The sequence below is a fragment of the Amphiura filiformis genome, chromosome 4, assembly GCF_039555335.1.
Source record: "Amphiura filiformis chromosome 4, Afil_fr2py, whole genome shotgun sequence".
Classification (NCBI taxonomy): Eukaryota; Metazoa; Echinodermata; class Ophiuroidea; order Amphilepidida; family Amphiuridae; genus Amphiura; species Amphiura filiformis.
In genome coordinates, this window is record NC_092631.1 from 59522767 (window position 1) to 59547205 (window position 24439).

Below are 24439 nucleotides of genomic sequence, written 5' to 3' on the forward strand. Positions count from 1 at the left end.
TTTGGGGATCCCAATTTGCAAACCCAATGGTCTAAATATATGTTGCGAGCGCGAGCAGGAAAATTTGCGTTTCCGTAATGTTTTCCTGAGCCTTTTTAGAGCGTTTTATTTAAAAGGCACAGAATGAATGTGTGCCAAAAATCGCTTGCCCCTCGGCTGACCAAAAATTGCTTGCCCCCCCCTTTCGGCTCGCCAAAAATTCTTGCCCCCCCCCCCCAATTTTACCCTCCCCGGCCCAGGGCTCATAATTATTGCACAGCCCCTTACGCGTTCTCCATTTTCGATAAACCGATAACCATGGAAATATCTATCTTGCCCATCCCTACGCAAAGCCGGCCATTTGCCATTGCCCGATGCAGATATGATGTCGGTTTCAGGAATTCGACCACTTTTTGCTGGCGTTTCTGTAAGTTTTACTATTGTTATTTAAGAAATGCTTGGTTTCCTAGTGGAGATCAGACTTTGCCTAATGTAGATTCTTAATTTTTGGCGTTGTTTCTAGTACAGAAATCGTAAAAATGCTAGTACAAGTTATGCCCATGATCATGATCTGTAAGCTTATAAAAATACAGCTGCCGAATTCTGCACGTATTCACAATCTCTGATGAGGCTAAGCTCTGAAACTTGCATGATTCACATCCTGCTCACTGTTATACATAATCTATTGTGTTTAAAATTAGTAAAGTCTTTCTCAAATTCAAATCATGATTTGTAGGCCTGTTATCGACACATGATTTCTTATGAATTCAACACTTCGTCGACTCAATATGACAATCGACACGTTTCGAAACTCGTAATTATTTATGAGATTTTAAAATGCTGAAAAAAGTTGATAGATAAGCTTAAAATCACGCCGATATTATGAGTTACGATTGTCGACTTCCGGTGTAAACATACTTCCTGGTCGACATGGTTTGTTCTACTTCCGGGTTTGGGTCAATTTTGCGAAGAGGTAATTTCCGATAAAAACCTGATCGTATGACGTATGGTCAGCTTATTCGGACAAAATAGCATGGAAATTTCTTTTTTTTTTCATTTTGATATGTGCCGTAAAGTGTCGAAAAAGGAGAGTTTATTTTTTGACATGTCGGATTTAGGGTCATATCGACGATAATAGGACAGTCAATAACAGGCCTAATCTATTGATGTGTGTGATTTGAAATGACCCCTTATTAGATGAAGTTGTGAATTTACTAACAGTGAAAGTCTTCAAGCAGCGCCTTCATCATTAGATTAGCACCCCTTTCAGAAATTTACGTCATGCTTGCACGAGTTTGCCATTTTTATTAGTTATGTGCGTAATGTTGGTGAAATGTAGAGAGTGATTCTGTCCTACCGACAAAACCGATACTGATACTAACCCAGCAGAATTGCATGGAATATTATTAGTAGACCCCCCAACCATTAACCAGCCAGCTACGTCAAGCCCAATGTCAAAAAGCGGGTCAGACTGTGTAATGGTCAAACTTTGATTGTAAGGGGGTTAAATTTGTTGCAGATGCGGCAATATTTATAAATTGCCGGTTACAAAAGTTCAAACTCAATATAAAAAGCAGAGTTGAAAACAATAATCATTTTTTTTTCATTTTTTATTCAGCGTCGGTGGTTGTCTGCTCAAGCTGCAGCACAGGCAACAAGGGAAACACAACCCTTACCAAAACAAGATGCACAGGTAAGAAAGCAGTGTGTACTGTGACTTCACAGGTAGTTGTGTGACTGGGTATCCTAATTTACCGGCAGGTACATGTACTCTGGTACCCATGGAAAGACAAAAAGTGGAGTGAGAAATTTGCACTCAAATCTTTTTTTAAGGTGGTACTACACCCTCTGATAAATTGTGCATTTTTCTCAAAAAATAACTACACACGGGTGTTATGTGTTATGTATTTTATAGAGGCAAGTAATCCAATCACTTCACTGAAATTTCAGTGATTCAAGACAAGTGGTTCATATAGATGTTAAGAAATGAGGTACATTCTAGTGGTACCTCTTTTCTTATCATAAATAACGTACCACTTGTCTTGAGTCACTGAAATTCCAGTGTATAACTGGATTCCTTGCCCCTATTAATATACATAACTTTTGTTACCAGTGTGTTATTATTTTTTGAGAAAAATGCAAAAATACTTCACAGATTTATCAAGGGGTGTACTACCACCTTAAATTGTCTTTTTTGTCTTCAAACAGTAGTGAGTTAGTAACAATGGTATTTCTAATGTGAAATACCCACAAAATATTTAACATAAACAATTTAAACAACAGGGACTAATAAATAGGGTCCAAATTTATCAGCTGAAACATTTCAGGTGAAATTTTCACACAAACTTATAACTTGACCAGGGCGAGGCTTGTAAATTTAAAATATTAAGTTGGAATATGAGAATCTTTCTGGAAATAAAGAAATTCTTTGAGATTTAGAATATTTTAAATAAATTAATTGAGTATGGTATGGCAAAGTACACTGATCGATATTGAAACGGAGAGCCAAAATGCGATTTCAGATTTTTGGCCTGTTTTTAAGCTTACCTCCTGTGTGTTTGTCCATTGCAGAAATACGAAAATTTAGCTCTTGTCAAATTCATATTTAGAGAAAAGTCACGATACTCACATGTTCGTGGTAGTTTTTGATTGTTATTATACATTTAAAAATGATTGCATGGCTCTGCACAAGGTATATTTTTGTAAATATTTGGATTTGTCTACCTGTCGATCGTCAGTTTTTGCCGTGGGTTGAAAATACGGCAGATAAATTTGTCATGTCGTACGTGCGAATTTGGCTTCAAAATTTCACTATTGTGCTAGAAGTTGTACAGAGATCTTATAATATTGTGTAAATAATTTTGTCAGGAACAAAATAAGGTTTTACATACCGCTCACGAGTAAATATTGAGGACAAAATTCAGGTTTTTCATGTGTTGTTTCAAAGAATTTTAGATTTGTCATTTTGAAATTCCCGGTCAGCAATCGTCTGAACGTAAACAAGTTTTTCCTAAAGATTGTAAATTTCCTTAAAAACGACTTTTCTTGATCAAACTTTGGATTATTTAAGATGTAATTATTTAAGGATGTAGAATTTTAAGATATTTTTGAGTATTTTTATGTTTTACATGGTCAAAAAGGGGGTCATCAGTTTGATTCCTGATTTAAAAACACTAGCAGTTCTAGTTATTAAATTTCGTCATGTTCAAAATCTTTTGAAAGTGAGCGCCTGACGCGGAGTGACTGCGCCGATATCCATAGTAACGAGCTTACGCTTTGAACGCAGCCGCCAAAGGGTTCCATGAACGCGTTCAGGAAAGTATAAAAGGCCGTGCACGAAAATTAATCAGATTGCTTGGTGGACAATAGTCCACCCAAACCTTCACTCAGTTTGAAGGTAAGCACTGCCAACCAAAGCAAATACGCCCTACTCTGGAGCTCAGATTGAGCTAGGGGCAGCTTGGCTACCACAATAGTGGCAACACCCGGGTGATTATGCACTCCGGTGTTTTGGCCTAGCGCCTATGCCCATTGTGCAAGTGACTTGCCGCACACATGCTCAAGTCTAATGGAAAATTATGCACTGTATTTTGTGTGCATTCATTGTTGCATGGCAAGTTCGTATAGGTGTACAGAAATGGATAGGCCTACTGTACTCTGTAGTCGGCCTACTAGGCCTTGGCCTAGCCTATGACTATGTCATGTGATGAGAGATTCTTGATTAAATTGTATTTTTATGCTTCTCGATTATTCAAGCAGATAGTATGTACTGTTCGGCAGCATTTATTGGTAATTTATTTGGATTTAAAAGAAAGAAATAAGGAAATACTGAATATCGTCATGATCGTCAACAGAGATTGTGTATTTACCAATGTTTTACTTGTATTTATGAAATGTGATATGTGATAAGACAAATATGAAAGCAAAATAACAATACAAGATATAACAAAAGAAGCAAATATAAAACAGAATTGTCAAGTCTCATTTTACCTGTTACTTCTCATTCATACATCACTGATTCCACATATCTTGGGAGAATTCTAGTCTTTGATACTACGCAACCACTTGTATATTTGGAAGGCTAGTCTTCTCCATCAGTCGTTTACAAAAGTATTATGGGCAAGCTCGGTCCCGTTACAATATGCAGTTTGTTTGAAGCAAAACGAACATACGGTTTTCATATACTGTACATTTTATATTTATTTAACTAAAATAAAAGTTAACCCTAACCCCACTACACCATACAAAACCATACAGCAGAAAATAGTGTATGGTTTTGTATGGTGTAGTATTCTACACACACAAATTAAACTGTATGCTTTTGTATGGTCTAGTAGTTACATGTTCACCAACCGTATGGTTTTGTATGGTGTAGTGTTTAACATATATTAGCTGTGTCTTGTTTTGTAGGCCATGGTATAGAACCAGATGTTTCACTGTTGTGTTGTTTTGTATGGTGTAGTACTGAAATGATATTTGGCTCTGTGTGTATTGATATGGACCCATGCAGTAACCACTACACCATACAAAACAATACAACAGAAAATAGTGAAAGTTGTGTATTGTTTTGTATGGTGTAGTACTCTGCACAAATCAAACTGTATGATTTTGTATGGTCCAGTAACAAACAAGTTCACCAATTGTATGATTTGTATGGTGTGGTAATACTATATGTAGGATCATATATTACGCCTAAAAATAAAAAAAAAAATAAAAAATAATAAATTGAATTGAATAAAAATGAAAAAAAAAAAAACCCTCTAGGGTCGGGCCTAATTTTAGGGTCGGTTGGGTTACACCAATATATCTAGCTGATAAACCACAGCACAACTAGGGACATATTTATTATACTGTATTGTCTAGCTGATAAGCCACAGCTCAACTAGTTTCATATATATTATACCGTAATGTCTAGCTGATAAACCAGGGTGCAACTAGTGTCATATATTATACTGTAATGTGCAGCTGATAAACCACAGTGCAACTAGGGTCATATATTTTACTGTAATGTCTAGCGGATGAACCACAGTGCAACTAGAATACTATGCAATGTCATTGAAATAAGCTACTGAAGGACTTTTGATGTTATAAAAAATGTCATATAATTATTTGTGATTTTTTTTTTTTTTTTGTGGTAATTAATTCGTAATTAATTCTTTTATTATATTAAAAAGTAAATTATGCTTCACTTTTTGTCAATTGTTTTTGTAGCCCCAACCCGAAAATTTTAACCAGAATACTATTTTTGGATAATTGTTTGATTTTTTTTTTTAATCAATTAATTTTGGGGTAGAATCGGCAAGTTCATTATACTGCCTTATGAACTTCTCGGGAACCGCGAGCGGGAACGCTTCTACCTTGATCCCCATCTTTTGGATTTTTTTTTTTTTTGTGCTTTTTTTGGTGGCATCAAGACTGTCCTGGTGCTTAGGCAAGGGTACATCCAAGTCCCCCAGGACAATCTATCACTTGCACATTTTTTTATTTTATTTTATTTTTTTTTTAGCTAAGAACTGTCTTGGCGCTTAGGCAAGACGAACGCACATCTAAGTCCCCCAAGACAATTAATAACCTTTTTTAAATACCGGGTACAATAATATATATACATGCATGCCACAGTAAGCTATGAAAAAACAGCACATTATTTTGCCAAATACAGAAAAAGAAGTGGCCAAAAATACAAATTGTGGCATGACTATGGCCTAAAGATGAAGGATGCACCAGACAGGTCAGCTAATAAAAGAAGATCAAGCACCAGTTGGCACCCATTCTAGGTTATAAATTGACAAAGCAAGACACTTTGCCCATATGGGGATACGCCGGTCAACGTCAAATGGAAGATCCAAATGACCAAACTAGTCTGTAGTAAGTTGACAGCATCCAGCGCCTCTAACCCTACCATGTAGCTCTGGAATCACAACTAACCCTTGCCAACTGGAGTTGATTTGGTGAAGAAATGAGAACAAGTAAAAGGAAAGATTAGCTGACCTGTCTCCTCCCACTGAGACGACCTGACACACAACGCTCAGTCCTGGAGCAGTCCACATTTAACCAGTAGGCACTGTGGAATGACTGACCCTCTTAACTCTTCCATCACATTTAATCTGACTCTTCAGAGGTAGTCTCAACATCCAGCCAAGGAGCATCATGATGGAGCTGGTAGCATTGTGTTCCCTTGCAGAAATGCACATTGCAAACAGCACAACCAAATCGTGAGACTATAGGATTTCCTGATTTGGTCGTCTTGCCCACCTTTTGCACCAGCAGCATCTCTTCGGATACTCGGCGTCCATCTTTACTAAACCACCATGACCACCGTGAGCATTTGCAGCCGCAACTGGTGCAACAGAGGATGCCCGCTGTTGTTTTTGAGGCATGCCCTCGGCAAATCCAGCGATCAGCCCAACCGCAAGATCAAGTGTGAAGTCAGCATGAGATGAGCTCCCGAAATCATCGGCATCGCTGTCCGATGAATCACCTGATGAGGCCTGAGAATCAATGCTGACGGAATCAGAGTCGTTATCCATCTCTAGAACTGTTAGCTCTAGATGGGCGCTACAACTTCTAGAAGTCCCTGCTGGTTGTGTGCGCCTTGTTGCAGCAGCTGCCTCTGCAGCCTCTCTGCTCAACTTAAAACAGATGTAGGCATTCACTCGGGCTGCATCCATGAGGAAGAATAAAAGTTGCTTCCACCATTTCTGCGACTTCGGGCGCATGTGTGGTATTTATCTCAGTTGATCATGCCGATCAACTCCACCCATGTTTTTTGTGTAACTAATTGCTTGTCGAGGTGCATGAATCGCCTTCTGTACTCGCTTTCTGTTGCCCAGCTTCCTTTACCTTTCGTGTCAGGGTGTCCGAAGGTTGGCCATATAGTTGATGAGCAGTTGACAGAAACTGCACCACCTTGCTGTCTTTCCATATCACGCAGGTCAGCTGTCCTTTCTGTCTGCCATAGAAGAGACCCCGATCTGCCTTTGCCATGGCGGCGATGGTCTTGTGGTCTGGGTTCTTGACACTGTTGGATAGAGCCAGTGGCAGCCCCTTGCTGTTCGATTTCACAGCGCCAGTGATGTATGTCTTCTTTTGTAGAAGCTCTTCAGCCACAGCCACGCTAGTGTACAGCTTGTCTGTGTAAAATCGATGGAAGACGTCCAGATATGGACTTGTTACCTCCATAACAATCTCCTTCATCGTCACTGCTGTATTGGTTGGAGATGTTGGATGGATCATGAAATTACACATGTATCCAGATGCCGACTCTTGAGATCGCATACAGCTTAAATCCAGCTCTAATAGGCTTCAAAGGCATAAAAACTTCTTACACCATGCAAGAAACCCCTTATATTTAACCATGGCCTCATCCAGAGCGAGGTCTGATGCGGATTGAAGCGGCGTGAGGCAGTTTCTGTTCACCTCGTCCCAGACATTCTGAATATGAAACAGAGGATGAGCCTTCTTACTGCAGTAGCGGTGAGATTTATCTTCTATATTGTCAGGGGACTCATCTGGATCCTGGCACGCCAGACATTGTGAGATTCTCTCGAACCTTGTCTTAGTCATAGTCCTCGAAACCAGCTGGTTGTGGTAGGCTGGGTGTGTAGACCAGTAGTCTTTTTGTGTTGGGACTTTAACCAAGCCCATCACAATTCTCAGGCCAAAATAAGCTCGAACCTCGGCTTCTGTTGTAGGTCTGAACCCGGCCCTCTTCAGCAGCTTGAGGTCCACTTGGCTATCTCTATAAATAGCCAAGATGAAAAAATCTTAAAAAAAGCTCTGCTGGTGAAGATGTAGGGGTGATTTTGAAGGTTGGTCCCCTTGGTGTCGGCCCATTAAAGTCCTCGACCTTCACATGGCTCCCTTCTGCCGTCCAGTCATTGTCATCACTAACGTGGACAGAAGATGCTGGTGGAACAACTCTTTTCTTTTTTTTCTTCGGTTGTGTTCGCAGAGGAATATTTGTAGCAGGGAGATCCACCTCTTCACTCTCATAGTCTGTGGCTGGCGGTTCGTCTTCTTTGTTTTCTTCTTAGCCTTCTTAGCAGGCAGATCCAGCTCTTCAGTTTCAGACTCTGTGGCTGGCGGTTCGTCTTCTTCATCTTCTTTGTCTTCTTCTTAAGCTTCTTAGCCATTGAACTCTCACCAGGGACAGAATCGCTAGTATCTCCTAATGGCTGCCCAATTTGCAGCACTTCTTCTCGATCCTCCTCCTCCTGATCTTCTTTAGACTTCGCAGTCTCTATGATCCCATGGATCTTTGATTTTGTGAGCGTGAGCATGCCTCCTGCTTCTTCTTCTTCTTTTCCTCTTCTCCACCTGAGAAGCTTCTTCCTCTTCGCTCACATCTTCCATTGCCCTTTCCTCTCGACTTCTCTTCACTCTCTTCTCTCGCTTTTCCTAGAACTTCATCCAGGAATATCTCCTGCTCGTTGTCATGCAAGTTTGATTGCAAGTCTCTAAGCTCAGCGTGCAGACATCTTGACTGGATGAGAGTCACGAAGAAAGGGAATGATTTTGAGCTTGGGACCCCTATATATATACTTTTTTCCCCGCCATTTTAAGTCACATGATGTATCCTGCATTGCTATTGGACTATTTTCCGCTTATATGCAAATTGGGATGATAATTAAATAACATTGTTCTTTAACATGTAAATCTGCTTTAAACATGTAAATCATCAATGTATCATGTGACTTGGAATGGCGGCAATGGTTATGTAATCATTGCCGCCATTCCAAGTCACATGATAGATTGAATTCAGTGAAGAATTTGAATTTACATGTTTTCAATTGAATAAATCATGTAACTTGAAGAAAATTAGCATAAGGCGGGAATGGGTCTTTCATTTTACAGAATAACATTGAATTGAATGTATCAGGTGACTTGAAAATTAGCATAGTGGGAAAGGGTCTACTCTTTTATGCTACACATCACATGCCTTGAAAATTAGCATATGGCAGGAGAAATGCCTATATAAACAGTGGAAAATATATAGTGGAAATCATTTTATCATGGACGCCCACAGCGAGCAAGTGCCAGCCGCACACCCTGCACATGGAAGACGCAAGTTCCCCAGCGATACAAAGCGGATTGGAGGCTTCACGCTTAGAAGGCCTCATCCTTGTGTCCTATGCTTGGAACGTATGCGTCTAGTGCTCACCCTAATGGGATGTGCGGTTTACAAGATGATTTTATGCTAGCGCTGTCACAGGCACTGGCATGAACATTTAAGGTCAAGGGGGCCTAATGTTTAAACTTTTGAAAAACAAAGATTTGGAAAAGAAAAAAAACACACAAAAAATCAAAAAAAAAAAAAACCAAAAAAACCACCCCTCCCACTAGCCTTTTGAATGAGAGAGCGTAAGGTTTCAGTCCTTTTGCCTCTAAAGCCATGTATGCTTATATTAAAAATGTTGACACTCTACAATTGGGAGCAGTTAAATTATAATTGTCTTCTTTTTAGTGTAAACAAACATGAAGGGATTTCCTAGTGTAAATATAATTTAGGTCTATAGATTTAGGCCTACATGTCAAAAAACATAATGCAAAATAATTAGACTGTAAAATTTAAATCATAATCACTGAATAAATCATAATCTTTCTTTTGAAGGAAGCAAGACTTTTAAGATCTGGATTTAACCAGAGAAGATTACATCTTATTATTGAGATGCTGTTCTTTCCCTTCTTACAAAATACTAGTATGTAAGTTAGTGGTCACTAATACCATTATAACACCTGAACGATTTACTACACTAGAATTTGGTGTACTTAGTATAACAATGAGGATGTCAGAAGGAAGTATAATGAACTTGCTGATTCTACCAAAATAAATTGTTTTATAGGTCAAACAAATCCAAAAATAGTAATTCTGGTTCAAATTTTCAGGTTGGGGCTACAAAAACAATTTACAAAATAAAAAATGGAGCATAATAAACTTTTAGATACAGTATTACGTATTAAATTTGAATTAATTACAAATTAATTACCCCCCCCCAAAAAAAACACCACACACACAAATAATTAACATAAAACATCAAAAGTCCTGCAGCTTATTTCACTGACACAGTAGGCCTACATAGTATTTACAACTAGTTGCGCTGTGGTTTATCAGCTAGACATTACAGTATAATATATGACCCTAGTTGCACTGTGGCTTATCAGCTAGACATTACGGTATAAATATGACCCTAATTGTGCCGTGGCTTATCAGCTACACATTACAGTAGAAAGAAAATGGCTAGGGATATTGCTACTGTAGGGGTTAGCCTTTGTATTGTTTTGTATGGTGTAGTAGTTACCATTAGGAATCCCTGCATGGTTTTGCATCAGCTCAATTCAGCTGTGTGGTTTTGTATGGTGTAGTAGTTACTTACTGGAATACCTTTGTATGGTTTTGTATGGTGTAGTAGTTACTAGGTGAATGTCTGTGTTGTTTTGTATGGTGTAGTAGTTTACTAGTTTATAAATGCCTGTATGGTTTTGTATGGTGTAGTGGTTATCATTTTTAGGCCTGTATGCCTGTATGGTTTTGTATGGTGCAGTAGTTTACTACTTCTAATGCCTGTATGGTTTTGTATGGTGTAGTAGTTTCCCACTTAAATGCCTGTATGCTTTTGTATGGTGTAGTGGTTATAATTTGTTGCAAGTCTGTAAGCAAATTTGTATGCTTTTGTATGGTGTAGAGTTTAAGTGAAATTGTATTGTATTGTTTTGTCTGCCCTGGTGGCTACTGTGAAAAACCAGGTAGGAGGTTAGGGTTAATGTATAAATGTTCAGGGTGCTTTTATTTAGTATATTTTTGTCTTGAAACTTGGTCAGAGTATTTCCAATATGTTCTAAATGTATTATATTGTCTAGCCACTCTAATTTGCATGAGCTAATTTGCAGAAATGCTAAGTGAAATGACATCCATAACCTGTACCTCATGAAAGTGTCAGGTTCCTGCGATGAATAAAAATGTAACAAATTGATGATAAAAGCTCATAAATTATGCTAAAAATATGATCCACTCCAGTCCTGGTATTGGCAATGGATATAAAGGCCCTACAATGTAGGGCCTACATGTACACGAAGGTACATCCTAAATTTACACTGAGTACAGTAACCATTATATTGACCTCAACTCATAATGATTGCTTGATCATTAATTAATAATTCTATGTTTGTTTCATTGCCTAACTGCTAGGTATCCAAATTAGGCAGTGGCTTAACAGTAGCATCCCTAGAAAACTATTCACCAATTTCAAGAATAGGGGTGGTCGTCAACGCAGGACCACGCCATGAGACGACTGACAACCTGGGGATATCTCACTGTCTCAGGTCCTTTGCAGACCTGGTAAGTACACTGCTGATTGATCCGTCTTTGTATATATATATTGTACATTCATATCAAAAGGCAGCTCTTGTTAGCTGCTACATGTGTCTCTTTTGACATCATAGCTAGGAATTATACCAGACTCATCTCAAGTGGAGGTCACTTCAAATCATCCCAAGTCATGTGGTTTAGGAATGTTCTCTATATTCCTAAACCATGTAACCTGGGGATGATTTTAAGTGACTTACACTTGAGATGAGTCTGGTATTTATTCATCGCTATTTTGTAAAAAGCGGCACATGTAGGAGCTGACAAGTGCCTCCTTTTGATGTCTATGTACACAAATGGGGGTGGGTGGGGGTGTGTACATTGCACTTGTGATTAGTAGACTGGCGTTATGTGAATGATTAGCTGTTTTCATAGTTTTGCAGTAATAAAAAGCTGGCTCTTGAATTACAAAATTAATGTAATGATTAACTGTTTTAGTAAGAGTTTAGTGTAGTAAAGATTCTAGACTCCCCGACCCCTGCAGTTTTCAGTTACGTTGCTACCCGATCACCGGGTCTAACATCTGAATGTGCAAAGACTTGATAAGTTTGCAGTGATTTATCAATAGAATATGGGACATTTTCACTTTAAAAAATGCAGGTGTAGGCCTACTTAAGTTCCCTAAATGAAAATCTACAGCAATTTGCCGATAAACTGGATGGAAGTTGAGGTTTTCGTCCATGTAATTTTGCGATATCGGACATGCAGTCAATGCCAGATAAAGCGTACTCACATGATATGGTATGGACATTTCTGCATGTCGATCACTTTTTCATTGAAATGGTTCATCAGAGCAAGGGGCGTTTATTACGAACAATGCAATATCTACTTTAAAAGTTATTATTTCTTGCACTGAATGACAGAGTGAGTATTTTGTTTGCTTTCCTAGAGCACCAAGCATGCCACAGGATTTGCTATTACAAGGGGATTAGAAGATGTAGCAGCCAGTCTGGAAACCTCTACAACGAGAGAACATCAGATCTACACTGTACGCTGTATGAGAGACGCAGTGTAAGTATCATAGTATAAGGCTAAAAAATGAAATCTGTCAAGTTGTCTTGTCAACTGTTTTAAAGGAGGTTGATTCAGTGATGATACATACAGCAGGGTCATAATAAGGCCAACATTTTAGACATCCATGAAGAATTGGGACTGCCAAAATAAAGCTTTGTGTCAAAATAAATATTATGTTATAAATAGATAAATATATCACAAATAACTCAAAAACTGGTGGCAGCCATATGGAAATTTGACAGGGAAAACAGGTTCATTGAAATTAATATTTATACCATTTGCTTTTGACAGTGACACTGGCGTGCACTACCTAAATACCATCACCAATGGTCAAGAATTCAGAAGATGGGAACTGAGGGAAAACAAAGGCAGGTTGACATTTGACTTGGCCACAATCAAGGACCAGCTACCACTTAGTAAGTTTCTAAAGGGCAGAAGGACAAACTGTTGGGGATTAGATATGTACTGATAGAATGGGTTATTGCAGTTGAAATTCATACACCTCCTAAGGAATGCATGACCTATAAAATCGCTGACAGGGGGTGGAGAGTTTCAAATGGAGTCACCCATTCAGGTAACCCTATTTGAAATTCACACTCCATGTGTGGGAGATTAAGGTCATGTCTTCCATATGGAGTGTATGGATTTCAACTGGAATAGGCAATAGAGCTTTTCAGCAGCTGATCAGAAATTTACAAAATTAGCTTGAAAAGGTGTCATGTGCGGTAAACAAATACACCACATGCTCATAACACAGTGGCGACATTGCGTTTGATGAGCATGTGGTATGGTATGATTGTTCACACCAATCATGTGCAGTGTTGCTCTTACTGAGTGGGCAAATACTTGTTCAAAACCGCCAGAAATGGATTGGTTGGATACACATGTTTGTATTTTGATGGTTACGTATGATCATTGCTTTTCATAAAATCGCTCCTGAAAAGGTTTATTGAATCAATTGTAAGATCGATCAGAAGTCTTTGTGAAATGGGCACCTGGAATAGTATTGTGCATAGAGGATATAATGGGGCAGTGTTTTGGACTATTATAACAAGACTTAGGTGTAAACTTTGTTGCTCCGTCTGTGGTGGACCAGGAGTAGAGTGATATCATTGTGAAAGCAATGACTCTGGCTCAAAAAAACAAACATCAAGATTAGGAAGGTATAACACTTGCAAGCCAAATAAAAAGGTTTAGAAACTGGCTTAGTATTGTGTTTAAAATTGGTAACAATAATATCCAGTAATAAACAGGATTTACCAATCTCTTTTGTTTGGAATCAAGAGATGACTAGGTAAAATCAAGTACCCAAAACTGGTGTAGAGAGAGAGAGAGAGTCGGAGAGAGGAAGTTAGAAATAGTTGGTGAGCAGAGACAGTGGGGAACTAGTGATGGAATGGGAGGGAGCAAGAGTATGAGAAATTCATTGTGAAGAAGTAAAAAGAGATGCACACAAATTGAGTTTGTAATATGTTGGTACATTTCATACTAACTTTTGATAACCAGTGATTACCTTGTGAAATCATTTTCTGATGCCTTCAAAATGTTTATACCTTAAAACAAATCTAGGAGTAATGGATGATGTACATAGCGCCGCTTTCCGTGAAACGTTGGGTCGATCAGCTTATGCTCCAGAGTATATGATTGGCAACCACAGTACCGACATGCTATTGGAGTATGTACAGCAACACTACACTGCAGGCAATATGGCACTTGTAGGAGTTGGTAAGTTTCACTTATTGGCTTGCAGTTTAACTAAGTCTGGTTATGATAGCTTTAAAAATAATCATACACTGGGTCTTTACATAAAAGTAAATGTTTTCAATTGCGTATAGTGTGTAATGATTGCTTTGTGATTAAGCGACAGGAAAAACCCTGTTCTACAGGCCCGACTGACCCAGATTTTGCGTTGTGGTCATTTTTTTTTCAGCTGTATGAAATTAAAATTAAAATTCGCTGTCTTATGGCTGAGATGGTTTATTTTTGATAGCCCTAAGGTTCATTAGTCTGAAAAGCTAGTAAGAGTCATTGTAAACACTAATCTTTAGCTTTACCCCAAATGTCGCCCAAACCTAATCCTAACCCTAAGCCTAAACATAACCCTAACCTTATTCCTAGATATAACCCTGACTCAGACATAATCCTAACTCTGTCCCTAGCCTTAGCCTACCCCTTCCTAACAATAACCCTAATGCTAATCCTTACCATAACTTTAAACCTTATCCTATCCTAAAGTGCCCTAAATCCAAATTTTCACCCGGTGCGAACAAACTGTCTGTTTCCTTATTTTAAACTACACATACATATCATCTTTTAGTAAATTATCTAAACTAGCGGGATACCTGCGCTTCGCGCGGATCCCCGCTACATGAGTAAACGGGAGCGTTCACTATAACAGGAAGAATTACAGAACAGGTAGAATCATTGAAAGGGTACATTTTATTTATCTAAATCTGTCTCTTCTTACATTTTCTTTATTAGTTTCTTCTGCTTAGCTTGTGATTTCCCGTTTCCATGTTATTTATTTATTTAACCACGTTCCCATTATTTTCTAAATCCATTCTTTCTTACATTTCCCTTTTAGTTTTTTTTAATTTCCCGTTTTCATGTTTTTTATTTAATTCTGTTCTTATTATTTTAGCTTATTTTTTTCTTACATTTCCTGATTAGTTCCTTTCATTCTTTGTTTCGTTCCCGTTTCATTTAGTTACTTTAACCCGTTGGCCTATTACTCGTACCTTTTTTGTCCTCATTTTAATCTCATTTTTCTTTATAGTACCGCTTCATGTTGTTTATAAACATACATCTTTTTCTCGTATTTTTATTACGTCCTCTCATAGCGTGTCTGCGGACAGAATCCCTGGACCCGTCCATGTACCTTTTTATCCTTTATTTTTCCTTCTTTTATCATGTCCGTCCACTGGTCTCTGGCTCGCAAGTCCCGTGGCTCTGCACCGCCGTTCTGCGAGCATTGGCGTAGTCACGCATTACATACGCAGCGTCGACGCTGCTGCCTGCCAGCTGCAGTGACGCGTAGGCTGGTTACCGATTTTCATAACAAAAACACCGTTTTTACCCAAATTTTCACTGTTTTTGCAGACAGTTCTTGACCGTTTTCAACCAAATTTTCGCATAACCGTTTCGGTATATTCCTCGATCTCCCGTATGAATTTGGCGACATTTAGATCGAAACTGACGGAGCCTTTATTCACGATACATACATAGATAGATAGATACATACAACATTCCCCTATTTATAGTAAAATTCCATTGTACCTTTGCAGGTGTGGATCACAGTGAATTGACAAAACTTGCAGAACAGTTTGAAGCCAGAACAGGCAGTGGGGCTGTGAAGCAAGCAGCGACATTCACAGGTGGTAAGTAGCATGTGTAAAAGGGCTTTTTTTTTCATAAATGTACGAGTTATTGGCTCTGTGTGGAACACTGTGACAATCAAATTTGGACTGTTGCACATACATTGTGATGTTTGAAGTGCAATTTGTAACAGTATTGTGTATGTATATTACTTTGGTACATAAATTCATGATTACAGTATGGCCACAAACTCAACTGAAAATAATGCCTGAAAGTGCAAGAGTTGCCCTGTTTCCCCAATAGAAACCATTTGAGTATTTGTTTTATTGCACCATACTTTTGACTGTGGTGATGCAGGAAAATAGGCAAATATATTAACACACAGAGAAATAGTCAGTCGTTTGTAATTGACCAATGAATTAGCATGATTAGCTCATGAATATTTATGAGCTGTAATAATGCAGTCAGAAGACAAAATCTGTGTATGAGGTTTGTATTGGTATGCAATATTGCACTATACTGTGGAATGGATAAAGTAAACACAATTGTTTATAGGCTTATGTGTCTTCAGGTGTCAAAATGGTTCAATATTGTGATAAGATATGTATGATCTTGCTCTGAAATTATCCATTGAACTTACCATTATGGAACATAATTCTCTTTCTGATGCACTTCAGGTGCTGAGTTACGCAACCAGTGTGGCGGAGACTTTTCACTAGCTGCCGTAGCCGTAGAAGGTTGCGCATCAGGCAGCAAAGACGCCCTCGCATTAGGTATTCTACAACATATGATGGGAGCCGGACCATACATCAAGTGGGGCAGTAACCAGGCTGCATCCAAACTCACTCAAGGAGCTGGCAAAGCTACCTCACTTCCATTCTCGGTAAGTTGTGTGTGATGACTATATGGAAGATAAAAATCTTTGATTTGGACATTTCACTTGCTGGAAATGGGCTGTTCCATTTAAAATACTAACACCCAGTGGAAGACATAATGTTAATCTTCCACACGGGGAGTTTGAATTTCAAATGGGGGTGTATAGATTTTAACTAGAATTACCCAATGCTTGAGCATATACATTTCATTTGTCATAGACAAAATTGTTTTTAATATACTGAATCAGATATTTAAAAAAAATCATAATTATAGGTTAATGAACGTGTATTTCTTATTGGGAGAGAAATTAGACAAAATATTGCACGCGCGCTGATGTTAATGCGTCTAATGCACGAGCTCCGAAGGGGGGAGTGCATTAGATGCATCAACATCAGCGCAAGTGCATTATTTTGTCTAATTTCTCGAGCAAGAAGTAATAAGGTTTATTAATCTATTTCATACACGAGAAGAAAAAAAACATGTGATTTTTACTTTTTTTATATAACAAATTATCGCTAAAAATGTTGGAAAATAGAACCAAATATAAATGCATCAACCCGCCCGTAAAATGAATCAATCCTATGTGGCGCGAAAGCGTGCGAAACACTGCGCGTAGTACGCAGAGTGCACAATATACACAATCAATGCATGTTTCGTACTTTTCTAACAGCTTTTCTAATTGCCTGCTTTGATATAGGAGTGTATGAATTTTAATTAGTGATGGGAATTGAGATGAAATGAAATTTGTTCTGGTAAAGATGAAATTTTATCGCCTTTTTACCTATTTGGTAAATTTATGTGTATCCATCTTCAGACTGTTTTCTTGCACAAAGTTCTTTTTTCGTCCCATTGAATAAAATTAATTTTCAGGTGTCGAAAAGCTCTCAAGAAATAACTTGAAAATACATCTGTGATTAGAACAAGTCATCTTTTCCAAGATTCACTTTCCCTACCTTGAATGAGGTGAAAATTAGTTTCAGAAATGTTGGTACAGTTTTTGACTTGTAAGAGGTACAGATAATGTGATCACAAATTTTAGGTTCAATAAGTTCGTTCAAATCCAGTTCATGACTCATAAAGAATCTTGTTGTACACGCAGAAGGTCAAACAGATCCTGTACATGCATGGTTTGCAAGATGCACAGTAAATAATGATACAATTTTGATACAAGGTTCAGATGAATGATGTTATAACATTTTGTTGGTGTTATTCCCTTACAGGCCAGTTGTTTCAACCTCGCATACAGTGATGCTGGTGCATTTGGTGTGTTTGCTGTAGCAAACGCTGAAGATATGGATGGAGTAAGTTATTTTATGTTAAATTAGATCTTACTGTAAAGTGCAATATAATGTATGGTATGAAAAGTTTGAGATTTTGAAGAAACCCTATTTTAGCAGAAATTGACTTAAGTCAGATTCTTTCATTTCATATATTTGAGTGCATAAACAGTTTGCCATTTGCCAAATTAATTTTAAGAAATACAGAATATACTGTACAAGTACATTATTCAAGTATCATGATATCTTTAGTGTTCGCCAATCCAGCCCAAGATCGACAGTGCCGATCTCTGATTTCAAAATTTACAGATCTGTCCAATCCGATCCCGATTCAGTTATAATTATTTTCAAATCAGTGCTAGTCCATCCCCAGTTTACCCAGCTACACAGGTGAATTAATCTAATTTCCCTACAGCTACACTACGGACAAATTCATCTCTTAATCTCCCTTCTTTCACACACTTAGCTACACAGGGGAATTCATCTCTTAGTCTCCCTTCAAACACACAGCTACATGGACGAATTCATCTCTTAATCTCTAAACACTTTGCCAGAATACAAAAATGAATAGGTGTACAAAAAGCCTTCTTGCATAAGTTTATTCTATGCTGGGACCACAGAAAAGTCCATTGAAATATTTTTTGGTAGATCGTTATGAAGATCAGCAACATAAGATAGATAAAGATTTTCAGCATTAGGCAGCTTGCTACATGTTGAAGAACATTCCATTGGATGCTCACTTTTTCACAATACTGGATTGGTCTAAGTCACCAATGTTTTGCTGATGAAATGTAATTCTTTACATGTATTTCTATCCCATCAGGTTCTCAAGGGTATGATGAAAGAATTTGGAGCGGTCACCAAGGGCAATATTTCATCCAAAGATTTTGAGAGAGCAAAGTGAGTATTTGTGTAGCTTCTGTAAACCATCTTAATCCCAGTGGGGTATCTCTAGACACGTCTATATTCTAGAAAAGCTTGTGATTCTGTAAGATCAAAGGGTGTCTAAAATAAGGATGTTCCAGTTGAAATCCATAAACCCCCTATGGAAGATATAATCTTTATCTACCACACTGGGAGTGTGAGTTTCAAATGAGGTTACCTGAATGGGTTACTCTATTTGTAATCTACACTCCCTGTGTGGGAGATTAAGGTCATGTCGTCCATAGGGGGTGTATGTATTTATTTCAACTGGAATGGCTTATAGTTGTGACCAGGGCTCATTAACAATTGCCAGTTTGCAGAAAAGAGTTGTAAACATATTTGATAAGCATTTTAGATTTTTGTTTGACAAAACTAAACCTGATGAATCTATTCAACGATATTTCAACGAAGTTAAAACAGTTAATTTGTGAAGAGGTTCATCTATATAGTTTGTAGATAATTAATATTTTGGGAGTTTTCATATTACAAGAACAAGATTTATACACCAACTGACCTGACAGATTTGTATGTCATGGATGACATGCTTCTTCAGAGTGATTGGTGTCCTTTATCCTCTCTGCTGTTGGTAACTCGGCTTTCCCCATGGATTCTCTCCAAGAACACACCCCCACTGAGAGGATGATAGGATACCAATCACTCTGAAGAAGTATGTCATCCATTATGATGTATGAATTTGTCAGGTCAGGGTCAAGAAATGTTGGTTTTGTAATATGAAAAATCAAAATATGAGACACAATTGCCCATAAATCAACATTTAGCCTCATGTACTAGCATTGTACCACATGTTTCCAGCTGATGTTTTGTGTTGTGTTTTTCCCCCAGGAACCAATTTAAAGCAGCAGTGCTAATGAACTCAGAAAATCAAGATACGCTATTTGAAGATTTGGCTGTACAGGCATTGAACCTAGGTAGTTACAGCAGCCCAGCAGACCTAGCACAACAAATTGATAGCATAACAGCTGATGACACCCTCAAGGTAAGAGTTCTATGTTTGTCTGTATGTATGTTGACCAGTTTATCCACCACCTGTTGGTAGAATTTGGCATGTATTTAATGACAGGGTTCCTAGACACTCAGGGAAAATTAAAATCTTGGGAAAATGAAAATATCATTTTCCAGACTGGGAAACCTTCGGGAGTTTGAATGTCCCAAGAGGGTGATTATTTTTGTCATCACGCAGCTGTTTGGCACAGCACTAATGCATAGTTGTGGTCTGCGTATTAGGTATCACTGGTGAGTATTAAAGGAAGGTTTTATTTCAAACTCTAATGGTGACCCGCAGGTCAAATTACTAGAATTGTACATTAAACACAACTAAACAGACACAATGCAATTTGCAGGCAGCAGTTTAATCAGCGCCAATATTGCAACATTGAAACAAACAACTATACAAACATCCAATCCAACCCAACCTCATCCCCCAGTAGGCAATGAGGATAAAGTGCCTTGCCCAAGGACACAACACGTTAGCACGAAAGGGGCTCAAACTCACAACCTATGTATTATGAGTCGGGCACCTTATCCACTCGGCCACAAAGCCATCATTTGCTGAGGAGGATGCCCTCAATATTTTTCAAAATTCTGTTTTTGACACAATTGTTAGGTACTTTAGTAAACTAACATACCCTGCAAAAATCAAGACTTGAGGTGCGGTAGTTTTGTCAAAATTCGAGATTTTGAATAAAAAGCAGGAACTGTTGTTTGATTATGATCAGGGGTCGCGCTAACCTGCGTTTCTGCGCGTACAGCGCATATTTTTAAGTTTGGGCGCATATATTCATTTTTGCATATCAGTTCAGGGGTTTTCATGCCGCAGAAAAATGAAAACATGTGAAAGAAAAATAAAAGCTTCGATCTCCAATATTTACGGCCCGTCCAGAAATTATGTAACATAAAATGCAATGTAACATAAATGTTGAATTGAAGTCGCCGTAGCATTGTAACATAATTTAAAAATAGAAATAAAATACACACCACCGGCATAATTACACAGATTGCGATATTGTCTAGAATCACTGCTGATGTATTATTGCAGTACTGAATGATGACACACGTACGTGAGTTGGTAATTTCTAATTCTAGGATCGGAAAGAAATGCTTTGTGGGTGGTGTGTAGAGATATGCCATCAGTGAAATGATCGGCCGTAGAAGAAAAAAATGACAAAAATTTGCCCTTGAATTATGTTTTATAGTCATTATACTCCAGTAATCCAATAAATATCATAATATTTGGCCTAAACTTGAACTCATTTGCAATGAAATGTCATTTTTATTGAGTAAAGCATTGCTTCCATGTGGTGCCAATGGTGTTGAATTCTGCACTTTGCGAAGTTGAACTGCATTTTGTGGAATTCGCGAACTTTTATGGCATAAAGCAACACTTTTATAGTAAGTAAACTGCTCGGGAACGTTCTTAAAAAGCGAGATAGTTGGTTACAGGCGAGAATCGTGCCGTGAAAAGCGAGATCAAAACAACTATTATACCAATGGTACCGGTAACACATCATTATAGCCAAAATCACAAAATCTGATACTGATACATATAAAAATGGTACATTCAATACTTAACAGATTAGAGAACCCCTCATTTTAGGATTTGAGCGCATATTTTTAACACTTTCAGGGGGTTCAGGGGTTCTGAGAACCCCTGGTTTTAAAACCTAGTGCTACCCCTGATTATGATGATGGAAATATTAGTCGAACGTACACAGTACATACGTGGCGTGGGGGCAGTTGTGACATATCAAATTAAATAGCGATTTTCTTTGTATTGCCTCATCTGTTTGGGCCCAAATTAAAAGAGGACATATCTGACAGTGAAAACTAATATTTTATACCAAGAAAATACAATTCTATTTCTGGAAATGTTATAATATGGCTTTAACTGAATTTACGCGAGCATCCTTATGCTCTGTAGTACACTTTATTGCACCTGGTGTATGTGGCCTGGTTTTGCGAACATTTCCAATTGATTGGAAAAGGTTTATTGTGTGTAGATTTAAGTGAGTGGGCGTTTTGACAAATTTATTCAATATTGACTTAAAATGTTAAGTTGTACCCTCATTGTGTTTGGTGTAAGCACTTAACAGAGTATGTTAGCGCAGCTATATTTGTGACAAAAATGCACACAACAATATTTTTGATGATCTTTAGATTTTCTGATTTACAGAATTGCTAATAGTGTCTTTAACACAAGTCGGCAATATTCTTGTACCAAAAATATGAGACCATGTTACCATTTCTTTTTCTAATTCTTTTGTGTGTTTCAACAGCTGGCGAAGAAAGTATTTAACGGAAAACCATGCATGGCAGCAAGCGGGAACCTAGGCCAAACACCTTACATGGACCAGTTGATGTGATGTGAACACAATATCTAGAAAATTAGCCGCAAATATAATTTTATTGTAAGGTATTACAGTGTCTATTGTATTTTACAGAATGAAAACTGATGTAGCAGTGTAAAATTAACCAGTATACTTCAGGCAGTATTTTTTACAAACCTTCCTGAAAATGATACCATATGTGAATGGGCAATTACACTGGATAGTTGTAAAACTGCAGTTATTTTCTTGTCAAAGATTGTCTGCAAGCTGGTAACGGAGTTCCAGACAAAAAAGTCCAAAACATACAATAACTTGCATGTGTATGCAATAAATTATTAAGAGGCCTGCGATAAGTTATACTGCAAAGTGTTTTGGGAATGACAGAACTTTGATATTTATAAATAATTTCCTCCCTTTGTCTCTGTGCTTATAAAGGTCGGTCCTTGTTTTTACTGTTTTCATTCTGTAAAATGACAAAAAATTGAAGCATGTTGGAAATGAAATACTTAAGAAAAGAAGAAACTGTATATTTTGAGTTGTTTGAAAGAAGAAAGATGTTCCAAATCCTAATTATTTAATTGGGCTAGTCTAGTTGAAATCCATGCACCCCTGTATCTCACACACAGGGAGTGTGGAGTTGAAATGGGATTACCTGAATGGGTGACTCCATTTGGAATCTACACTCCCTGTGGGAGATAAGGGCCATGTCTTCCATAGGGGGTGTATGGATTTCAGCTGGAATAGCCCGTTGACTGCTCGCTGGTTGTGTATCAGACCAGTGTATTAGATGCAATTGAAACCTATAAACCAGCTTGTCTTAATATAGAAAGTTGATGTGATGTTGATAACAATTTTATTGCCCACAAACCGTAAGAAATATAAGTATCAATGATTTATTTTATCAGTAAAAATTGAAGATGGCTTTGACACCATATAACCACCACCTTAATGTATGTAAGAATGCTCAACCTTTCAGAGTTGCCTCTTGCGAGAATTAGGCATGAAAAGTTGGCCATAAAACATCATTTATGCACAACTTTATATCATTTGGTTCAAACTTCCATTTATAATAATATCCAGGGCCTACATAAGAAGACTATTCCAGCTGAAATCCATACACCCCCAGTGGAAGACATAACCTTAATTGCTCACTGGTGTAGATTTCAAATGCAGAAATCCATATTACCTGTATGGGAGATTACGGTCATGTCTTCCATAGGGGCGTATGGATTTCAACAGGAATAACCGATATTTGGTGTCAGGCAGAGTGTAGATATAATCATCCCAGTCATCTTATGTGTTGCTATCTATCAACAGCCTTTCAGACTAAGCCATGCTAGATACACACATAGTATAAAGATTGCACAATAACATTGGTGGGATTATAACACGTGTTTGCCCATTTATTGTTTTATCAGCTGCTCATTGTCTTATCTATACTAACATCAGTTGCAGTATTGTATCAAAGGTCATTATCGGAATATAATCCACTCCACGTTGAAACTGAAAGTTTTATCTCAAATATCATGGCTACATCCTTCCTTGCATACTTTGGTGCCCGCAAGTACACAATGACCAGGGTGCAAAGGTCAATGAAGTGTGTGAAGACTGAGTGTACTGATAACCAAGTGATCCAAGCAGTTGGTTAGAGACTATTCACGTAGTATATAGGTGACCTTTGAACCTTGGTCAGGTGATGTATTTATAGGTTTGTGTGTATGATATTAAAATATTACCTTTAAACCCTGACCAAGTAGACATATGCAGAGAAAAAATGTGATGTTGCATTGTGTGCTTTTCTCTCTTATCAGAATTGCAAATGTTTTAACTGAAAATAAATTGTTGTATTTTTGACTTGTAATAATTAAGGTTATGAGTGATGTAGATTGAAGAAAAACAAGTTTATTTGTTTGACAAATTAAAATGAAAAATAACTTTCAACATGAATGAATGAGTTTGAAGGGTTTGATTTCTTATTGTTGTGAATGTGTTGTGCATTCAAAGAAAATATTTTATTAAATATCATAATGAAATCTGGAAAGGAAGACTTACTGGCTTTTTTTTAAAACCCATTCAGTTCCCCATATCTTTAGCCTGGTGAATCTGGTTTACTTTCCCACAACTCACTCAGTCCTCAAACCCTGATATCGAGTCACAATGGTATTGCAAAAGGTACTTTTCTCATAATGGGTCAAAGTGGAGTGGGTGAGTGTTGGAAAACCACTCTTTTAATTTGATTTGTTCATTGTAAAAATATACCATTTAATACTAAAGGTCATTGTACTCTGTTTTTGTTGTTGTTTTTGTTTTGTTTTTTTGTTTTTGGGTTTTTTTATGACAGGTGGTAG

The 24439-nt window shown here is 37.7% G+C and overlaps 1 protein-coding gene across 1 annotated transcript; it reads left to right on the forward strand.

Moving 5' to 3' along the window:
- The first annotated feature begins 307 nt into the window (after positions 1-307).
- On the forward strand, positions 308-24038 carry LOC140151141 (cytochrome b-c1 complex subunit 2, mitochondrial-like). The gene is made up of 12 exons (XM_072173361.1): positions 308-406; positions 1598-1672; positions 11165-11314; positions 12231-12352; positions 12647-12771; positions 13925-14080; positions 15640-15732; positions 16348-16553; positions 17767-17847; positions 18647-18723; positions 19591-19744; positions 22041-24038. The coding sequence occupies exons 1-12, from the start codon at positions 362-364 to the stop codon at positions 22125-22127; spliced, it is 1371 nt and encodes a 456-aa protein (XP_072029462.1). The 5' UTR covers positions 308-361; the 3' UTR covers positions 22128-24038.
- Positions 24039-24439: the final 401 nt, after the last annotated feature.